Source organism: Citrus sinensis, chromosome 1 (assembly GCF_022201045.2).
Source record: "Citrus sinensis cultivar Valencia sweet orange chromosome 1, DVS_A1.0, whole genome shotgun sequence".
Classification (NCBI taxonomy): domain Eukaryota; kingdom Viridiplantae; phylum Streptophyta; class Magnoliopsida; order Sapindales; family Rutaceae; genus Citrus; species Citrus sinensis.
This window is the reverse complement of record NC_068556.1, coordinates 19653593-19663255: the sequence shown is the minus strand read 5'-3', so window position 1 is coordinate 19663255 and position 9663 is coordinate 19653593. Positions and strand designations below refer to the sequence as shown.

The following is a 9663-nucleotide window of genomic DNA, read 5'->3' as shown; positions in this document are numbered from 1 at the left end:
TTAGAGGCTTTAAAACTTTTTGAGGCTGGTTTCCAATGCCTTTTACTCATCAGTCATCTTTCTTTGCTAAGATATATCATACATGTTATTAATTTAAACTATTGAAATTGCAAATTCAACCAATCATTCAGCTTGTCTTATGAATTAGTCCAGGTTTCGAGCTTCTTAGTGCTTGCCAATTTAGTGGTCGAATTGTTAGAATATAATATGTTGTATCCAATTTCAATGCTCCCATATCTGTCGATAGGTGCTAGCCAAATTGGGACTTTCTTTTTCAGATTTCTCCTATGAAAGGGTTTACTTTAATTGATTTGTTACTCTTCGTTTCTCTTCTCCCTTTTTCTTTTAATAAAAGTTCATAAAAATAAAATAACATAAAGAGTTCTATCAAAATTCGAGTTTTTAATTTTTAATGGCGCCCTCAATTGTGTTAAAAAGTAAAATCAAGATAGTGATTTATTTATTTAAATTTTCTTTTCAAAATCAACGCCTTCGGCTCAATGCAAGATCCCTTACACTTGTAATTATCAAAGTAAAAATTTGTGTCTTTGGCCCAGTGAAAGAACCCTTGCACTTACAATGGTGAAAGCAAAAGTTCAAACATCTATAAAAGCATTATAGAATCAGTTTCAATCCTTAATCAATTATCAAATAATTGAGTGGAGATCGTTTCTTCTTCACGAAATATGAGTGAAATAAACATCCCTCAAATATTAGAGCGGGTTTAAAAAATCTGGACATAGCTTCAAAAATTCAATGTATACGGCATGAGGAAGTCGTGGGCATTCTTCGAATATTAGAAAAGATTTAAAATATTTAAGTCGTGCTTCAAAAAATCAATGTATCCACCATGAAAAGGCTGTGAACAACCATCGAATATTAGAATTAAAGGGTTTAAAGAATTTAAACAGTGATTCAAAAAATCAATGTACACGCTGTGAAAAGGCTCTAGGTCAAAAAAAAAAAAAAACAATGATGTACCTACAGTTGATAAAACGCCAAATCTTAAGTGAAAACTAATTGATTCTACCACACAAAAAAGTTAGCTCATTTCATGGATCTCCTGATGATGGCGTTCGATCTAAAATAGTATTTAAGTTTCTTAAATCAAGTTCTTAGTTACTAATATCTAAATTAATTCCACTTGATAGGAAGCAATACAGATATTATATATCCCACATTTCAAGAGACAATAAAATTTCTATAATTTTTTTTTCAAAAAATAAAAAAATATAATCAATGAATGTGAGAGGCATATACTCCTAAACGTCCCTAGATAGCTCTGTCTATTAACATTCCCATGTAATGAAAGTATGACGGCCGCCCTCTTTCATGGACAATTCAGTTTAGCATATTCATAAACCAATTTTCTCCATAAAGCCCCGAGCTTTTTTTTAATCGTATTTTCAAAAAGATAAGGAAAAAAGGATTTAGCGATGAAGATTACAAGCTGCACAATTGTACGTGAACCAATTCCCATACCCAAATTGCAGACTTGCACAGGCAAGATTTAATGTTCTACTTCAACCACGCATGAGGACCCTGAAAAGAGAGATCTATCAGCATTACAATACCAATTTTTTTTTTTTTTGTTTAAATCTTCCTTTCACATAAACAAGAATGTGTATGATCCTGCAGATCAATTGAGCCATTCAAGCATCAAAACTCAATGGATTTCACGTTAACGCAAGTGCTTTGTTCAAACATAATCATTTATTGATAATGGCTATCACGATTAGATGACTTACCTAATGAGATAGTAGAGAACGAAGAAGGAAACCACAAAAGATCCCACTAGAGTACATATTCTCCGGTTAGATTTCTTCTCGAACACCTATACGGGAAACAATTTTCAGTAATCAGCCAATTCCCAACAGCTTCAGAAATAAATGGAGACAAGCATACATGAAAATTAGAATAGCAGATGTAGTTGGGATACCATCTTAAAGCGATCCATGGTTCCTGACATGATACCCCTTGATGCATCCATACTGTTGCCCTATTTCACAACAGAGTCCACTCAAAACTACAAAAATCTCAACTTAAATAAATGTGAAGGTTGAACAGCTGCAACATACCATTCGATCAAGCAAACGATTATGACTTTCTACCTCCTCGTGTATGTCGCCTGTTAACTGATAACAAGTGAAATACATATTAAGAATCTTTAAAAAGAAAATGCAAATTTTCTTATAAATTTAAGGTTATGCCCTTCTTTTCTGTTCTTCCATAAGGAAGATACCCATTCTTGACCAATTTATGCCCCAAAGCCAAGGGATAGCTGTGGCATCCCATATGAGAGTGCACGCACATTTATATATATTTATATATACACCAAAGACAACTTTGATGAACCTGATCACTGATCAGTTTGGCTTATGTGTATGGCTGGTGCCTGTGACAAAGTGCTTAGGGTATGAATAAGGTTGACATGCAAACAGCGTGCAGATGCTTAGTGTTATTACTTATTAAGGAACACAAAACATGTGTTTTAAGGCCACCTTTTACAACAAGTTGGGAACTTCCAAGATCCTTTGTTAAATCCTCACTCAGTAATTCATACATCACCGTGATAGTTCCAGAAATTTTCAAGCTTGAGTGTTACTGAACCAGAAAACAAGCTGTGTACGACTATAAATCATTCTAACAAAGATGACAGAAGCTCCATGACCCTGATACACTTCAAACCTTGGAAAGCGAGCTGCCAAAAGACGTTCTGCCATGACACAATAAATGACCTCAAATATGGCCAGTGACTTTGTCAAGGATAGGCCATGCTACTTATGATGCATAATGCTATGGGATTTCCAAAATATTGTGAACTGCCATCACCAATTAGAAATTGCTGTAATTAAATTTTATTGAAATTTTACTTATTTGAGTCTTAAAAGCTCACAACATCATGGTTCAAACATTATTAACATTGTCTAGATTTCCAATATATTGATTAGATTTGCCTGTATGATACCACTACAGAACAACTTAAGTGCTTATAAAGGCTGTTTCAATAGATATTTTATAGGTAAATCACATCTCTGTAATTCAATGGTAAAGCAAAGTACCAAGGGTGAAACTTACTCTCTTCAGAAAAACTGCTCTTTCTTTCAGACCGTCGATTGCTTTATCATTGTCATGCTCATCGATTCCACTGGAATATGAGGATGAGGCCTTAAGACCACCTTCCTCAAGGCCGTCATACTCATCAAAGAGAGCCCCTTTAGAAGCACGGTGCTCCCTGCTTAAAAATGATCATGACACAATTGAAAATCTGATAAAACTACTCGTGTTAACGCAAGACTACAGAAGTTAAGAAAGATTCTGGAAAATAAGAGGAAAAGAAGGCTGAGGAAACATGGTTATTTTGATTTGATAGACTTTGAGCCTTAGACCTGCCTCAAGCTCATCCCACCCCTAAACCACTTCTGCTAATGCCTTAGAGAAACAGTTCGAGGCCAGCACTTAGACCAGCAACATCAGCTTTACATGGTCACAAGGGGAAGTATAAAACTTCTTTTAAACACCAAACACATTAATATTTTTACTTCCGATTAGAAAATTACCAGAAGCAAATAGTATATCAATCATCATTTTTATCGCTAACTGAAAAGGAAACAAGAGACACACGGGGGGGCTAATATCAGCTTCACTGATCTCCATGGTGAGAATGAAGCGAAGACCAGTCATGCATATATTTAGGACAGTCTTATTTATAAGTCTATTGGTCGATTTTACACAATCCGTGTTTAGCCACCTCCAACAACCAATATATCTCAAAATACAAGTTATCGCCTACTAAAGTTTAAAAACTATAATTAGATGCTTTTGCACTATATTAAGCATATGCATAGTTTAACAGCCTGCTTGACCAAGGCCAAGAGATCTCATGTCATAATTCTGAAACTATTCCATCCTATCTATCAATTAAATCATAACACAAAGCAAACTGCTCAAGCTTCGAATTGAATCAACATGTGAATTCGCGCATGCTTGGTTCTATGCGACAAATTAGCTAATTTAAACTAGAGTTCAAATACAATTGTTGAATCTGTTTGAGCAAACACAGAGCATTAACATTCCAGGAGCATCACAGCAAAAATAACTGGCATTAACATTCAACTAAGCAACCATACAGAAACTCTAAATAATTAATCGATAAACGCTTGTTTGAACTCAAAACCCTAGAAACCAATACAAAAAGGACTTCATAATGAATGAACCACGAGATGTTAAATGTGGTAATGAATCAGCGAGATACAGATAAGAATATTTAAAAGATCAGATTAAATAAAATGAAAAATTGAAATTATAAAATGAAAGTCGACTGCTGTTAATGAACCTTCTGTAACTCATGATTTACGATAACCGGCAGCTCCTGCGCGCGTTCGTCTCTGTTTCTACGATCACGCAAGTTGATGATCCATCAGTGATCAATCAGTTGTTTGGATGCTGAGAAAATGCAGCGGAGTGGAAGGAGAAATTTTTAGAACGAATAAAAAGAAAGTTGCTTGTTTAAAATATTCGGATTATTTAAAAATGTTTTTGTTTTCGCTACGAAAATTTGAAAAACTTAGTCGAAAAAGGTTAAAGAACAAAATTGTTATTAGAGAGAGCTACAGTTATCAGTAACAGTAACAGCTGGTGATTGGATTGAATCCAAAGGTGTATGTGTCGGTGGCCTATTGGGCCAAAATCACAGCCCATTGTTTTTTAGACCTTAACAGACAAATTATTATTATTATTTTCTACTTTTTGATACTGATATTACCACCGTACTATTATTACTGTGATTAATTTATATTTAATTTTATAAGCATAATTTAAAATTTTACATTCACTAATATTTATAAATTAAATTATTATTAATACTAATTTACATGAAATTTATTAAATTTTATGAAACATTATCTAGATATTTAATATTTTTAAATTAGACTACTACTGAGACTATATTTTGTAAAGAAAAAACTACATTCACTCGGTTATCTCCTATAGTATTTGAATTCAGGTGACAGCCCTGAGCCACTACCACTAAGCCCCTGAGTCATCTGAAGTTTACTGTTTTCTTTTTCAATAACCCAACTTAATCAATTATTAAGGCCAAGTCTAGCAATAAGAAGGCTTTCTAAATTTTAGGTTTTACGTTAATTTATTTTTACATTTAGAAGTAGATCTCGCATAGGGTTAAGGTAGGAATCTAATAATTTTTTTTTAATTGTAAATATTAATGAATTTGTTAATGTAATATCAGGCTCTAATTTTCCATCTCTAGCAATCTACAAACAAGGAGGAGATAAAAGCTACCCAAATGAAAGTTTTTTGTCAATTTACCGAAAAGAGATCCCTAATTAAAGCATAAAATTGGTAGATTTGATTCATTGTGTGTAAAGTAAAAGACTGGACCTGGAAGACATATGATTATTAATTATGAACACATGCTTCATGAGGACCAGTTGACCTACCCCTAATAAATAGCAATACTGATACACTCAATGCTCTCTACTCTTCACCACATTATGGCACCTGCTTGTGTAGTTGGATTTTGCTGTTACCCTTCATTTTTATAATTTTTATTGTTCCAGGGAAGACTTGAATCTTCAACCTTTTGATGGACAAACTTAACTTTTGTTTCTGGCTTTTTCAAAGACCAAAATCATTGTTAAGATAGTGCTAGTACAACTTTATTTGCACCTCGAGCCACAAACCAAAATGCATAATTTAGGATCTTGAATAGCAATTGATTATGCAAACATTCATCACGTACATGTTCTCAAATGTAAATGGCCAAAGTGGCATCCGAATGAGACCCGAAATTTGATCAGATACAGAACTCAGCCTCTGACTAAACAAGATAGAGGGATGTTCACTCAATACCGAATTACCGATGCTTCATGTGGACTTATATGATTAAATAGAACTCTCTCTTGATGGCATTTGTTTGCAAATCCGTTAACACAAACGCCAATGATTTTGTTGGGACGAGAACATTTTAGAGGAATACACAATAACCTTCACAAACTATACCAAATAAGATGAGCAATGCTGAGTTCATGAATTATGATATACTTTCCAATTCATTCTTCCAAACACATACCCAGAGCCAGAATGAAATACTGCAGCCAAAAGAACTCGAGAATCTAGAAATATATGAATGGGAAACAAGATGCTTCATAAAGGGCATCATATTTTCAGTTCAAACAAGAAGGTAGAAATATACAAATGGGAAACAACTCAAGAGTCCAATTGAATTAATGTGTGTGTCTACGTGATAAAGGAGATAATATATTCAGAAATGCACTTCCCAGGATTGTACAAGACAATATAAATGCCAACCTCATTCCGTGTTTTGACATACAATCCAATATGAAGCACAACTTTGGACCTAATATGAATGCCTTCTCCCGCGCACATGTCTAACAAGAGATAATTTCTGGTTATGACTATATCATGAATCAATATTGCTACTTTTCATTAGTCATTTCCTTCTAAGATCCAGCTTAGATTTCGAACTCTAATACCAGAGGAAAATTAAAAACATGTCTATTGGAGCCACAACATATTGGATACAGAATATTACTTACAAAAACATCAGTTTAGTGTGTAATTCAATAAAAAAGAACAAAGCACCAGCAGTGAATCAATGAATGGATAATCAGTAAGGCAAGAAAAGAAAGGAATTGTTGGTCACTGTATTATCAACGGACAAATTTCTAGTGTCAAAGCAATAATTCCAAAAAACAAAAACACAATTTTGCAAATGAAAAATCTTAAACTGTGGATAAAATATACACACATTCTACAGAGAAGAATCATACCTTTTTTTTTTTCATTCATAACTGAAATTATGTAATTTACAAGTCAAACAACTCATACCTTGGGCCTAAATTACATTACTTGATTCCAATCTCCAAGATATTCACATTTTGTTGAGTGATCATCTGTGCCTTCCTACAACTATCAGGAGTAAAGCAAGATGCTCTACAATCCTTTCGAGTATAAAAATCCAACAATGAAATCAATTGATATATGAAGCTCCATATTGTAACTGCCACTCCATGCAGTCCTCAATATCAAAACTGCTTGCACAATCCAACAATGCATTTTGCTGATGTTCGTAGCGACATATATAATTCAATCCAACAAGTAGCTCACAGATGGCTGCTTCAGTTTTTTCCCTATCAGCAAAATATAATGTTTGCAGCAGAAGAACATTTGTCCTTGTAACTATTTGCTGTTGCTCAAAATTACGCTCGCTCTGCCACCTGATCATATTATGTGCCATTGGGGCAAGCCATTTCAGTATCCCATCAAGGGTCTCTTTCCAATCATGGGCAAGTGGAGCATCATATATCGCCAGATTCTTGACATATGATTTGAGATTGGTCTTCAGAGACAGTCTCAAGCTCGCTGGCAGCATCTGATACAAATCCTCCCTAGCTTCCTCACCAACCAAATGAGGGTAACGTAGCAGCTTCTCTATGACAATTATGACATTAGCATAATGCAAGGCTAGGGCAGAGCCTCCCACAGTGGAAGGAGAAGCATATCCCGTCAACCTACTTTTGGGACCAAATTGTGCACTATTCATCTCACCACCCAAGGATTGGGTTCGGCTAAAATAACCAGAATAGCTTGGGTGGTCTCTCTTATAACCACCATTCCCGACACTGCAACAACCTGAAATTTGGCTACTCCCTTCCTCCCTATCAATCTCATCATCAGAATCAAACTTCGAAACTGAACTACTCAAGCTAAGACACTCCATGAAAAGCCTTCCGGGACTAGTTCCACATGGAAAATTAAAATCTTCCACCCTAAACATTGCTGCCTCCCCTCTCCTCGAATCAAGCCTAGGCTTCAAACTTGCCTCCCTTTTCTTCATCCTGCCCCTCTCTATCGACCCCGAATGATACCCATTACTACTACCCTTACTCTGAACCCGTTTAAAAGGACCTGAAACTGTTTGGACATGACCCGAAACTTGCCTGCAGTCATCCTTCAACAAGACAGAAGAATGTGCCTCAGGATTGTCCCTCCTCAAAGCAGAGTCCCCAAAAGCCACACAAATTTTTGCATAAATCGTACACACAGTCCTAGCTAACAACTCTACAACCTTATCATAAGTCTGGTTCCAAAGGGAAATTTCCTTAAGATGCCTGACATCTTGCTTCTGCCAAATCAGCTTCTGCTCAAACGCCCTTCGACTCTCCTCATGCTGATTCTGCTGAAACTTCTTCGAAGTCTGTTCCAATTCATTCAAAACCTCCATTTCAGTATACAAATTCGACGTGGCATTAACAAACCTCTCCATTTTCCTCACCATACTATCCATATCCTTAACCAAAAACCCCAGCTCCTTAACATCAATAACCCCACTAACAACATCATTATAGACGTGTTCAAATCCTCGTAAAGCCGGTTCACTACATTTCTTCCCTAGCCTAGACACAACATTCCCGACCCGGTTCAAATCATCTAGCTTTTCAGCTAAAACAAGCTGAAGCAAGTAACTTTGGTCATCAGAAACCAACAACTTAATCCCTTCCGAGTTCAGGATCTCATCTTTGAGCTTAGAGATTTCAGAATCGGTTAAAGATTTATGTAAATGAATGGTTTTGGACATTGTATTAGCGACTTCGAAAGAAAGAATCCCAATGCAGCGTTTGGGTTCTGGGTTTTTGTTTCTCTTAGAAGATGGTTCAAGGAGAAGAGCGTGTTTAAGATTGTTACTTACTTGGTTCCCCATTTTGAGTATCCAAGGTTCAGCCACCATTTCTGCCCGGGAGATCTCGGATTTTGTAGTTGGCTTGCTCTTTCGTTGTTGTGTTGGAGAAAGTTGGGGCAAAGTGTGGGGGGAGGAATCAAAGAGAGCAGCTGCAGAGTTGGAACAGAGAGCCTCTCATTGTGTTTGTGTTTTTGACAAACATGTTCGAGGGTTCGGGTGTTTTTAACTCCTGTGTTCTGTTCTGCTATCGGCTGCTGCTACCATTCAATAATATGATGTTAAATAATTAAAGTATGCTGACTTATTTTTATTTTTCCTGTTTAAGTGTAATGGATTGGTTTAAAGTTCTACCATTTTTTTTAGTCCTTACCTCGCAGCCTGAGAAATATTCAGATTTCATTGATTTTCGTTGACCAAAGCTGTAGAATACGGCATCTTTGAGATATTATAGTCATGCGACTATACGCATTTTAGGTTCTATTATCAGTGCCAATGTATACACTAATTACTGTATTTAAAATTATCGTAACTATAACGTGTCAACTGTTGAGTTGTGTTCTACATTAACTAGTAAATGGAAGATATTTAGGTTTATAAAGAGAATATGTCACTCCATCAAATATGTTAGTTTTTTAGGTTGGATACTTATAAATTTTATACTAAATTCTTTTAACAAATAGTATCAGAGCTAAACCCTAGTAGCTAAAATATGATAGTGGAACAACTTAGCTGTGTGGTATCAGAGCTAAACCCTAATAGTTGAAATGTGGTGGTGGAACAACTCAGGTGTGTCGGACGAAAAGACCAAGGTCTAACAGTGGTTTCGTCCGAAGGAAGAATTGTTGAGTTATGTCTTATATTAACTAGTAAAAGAAAAATACTTAAGTTTATAAAGAGAATAAGTCACTCAATTCAATAGACTAATTTTTTAAGTTGGATAT

General features: G+C 35.5%; 2 protein-coding genes across 4 annotated transcripts; both read right to left on the bottom strand.

The window, feature by feature from the left end:
• Positions 1-1180: 1180 nt before the first annotated feature.
• LOC102627317 (bet1-like SNARE 1-2) lies at positions 1181-4585 on the bottom strand. Of its 3 annotated transcripts, none has more exons than XM_006489492.4 (6): positions 4337-4579; positions 3079-3238; positions 2079-2135; positions 1940-1999; positions 1749-1834; positions 1181-1542 (listed from the first exon to the last, which is right to left on the bottom strand). In XM_006489492.4, the coding sequence occupies exons 1-6, from the start codon at positions 4348-4350 to the stop codon at positions 1524-1526; spliced, it is 396 nt and encodes a 131-aa protein (XP_006489555.2). In that variant the 5' UTR covers positions 4351-4579; the 3' UTR covers positions 1181-1523. The 3 variants fall into 3 exon arrangements, with proteins under 3 accessions (XP_006489555.2, XP_006489556.2, XP_024948054.2); XM_006489493.3 differs by having other exon boundaries at positions 3079-3235; positions 4337-4573; XM_025092286.2 differs by lacking the exon at positions 1181-1542 and having other exon boundaries at positions 1745-1834; positions 4337-4585.
• Positions 4586-6660: 2075 nt separating this feature from the next.
• On the bottom strand, positions 6661-9107 carry LOC102627796 (protein PSK SIMULATOR 3). Its single transcript, XM_006489494.4, has one exon. It carries the CDS (start codon positions 8768-8770, stop codon positions 7013-7015), a length of 1758 nt encoding a protein of 585 aa, XP_006489557.2. The 5' UTR covers positions 8771-9107; the 3' UTR covers positions 6661-7012.
• Positions 9108-9663: the final 556 nt, after the last annotated feature.

Excerpts from the sequence above, each read along its gene's own strand:
- LOC102627317 (XM_006489492.4), bottom strand. Across the intron at positions 2,000-2,078 it reads ATCGTTTGCTTGATCGAATG|GGCAACAGTATGGATGCATC; the intron begins GTATGTTGCAGC and ends GTTGTGAAATAG. Across the intron at positions 1,835-1,939 it reads CCATGGATCGCTTTAAGATG|GTGTTCGAGAAGAAATCTAA; the intron begins GTATCCCAACTA and ends TTTCCCGTATAG.
- LOC102627796 (XM_006489494.4), bottom strand. The coding sequence starts at position 8,770 with ATGGTGGCTGAACCTTGGATACTCAAAATGGGGAACCAAGTAAGTAAC.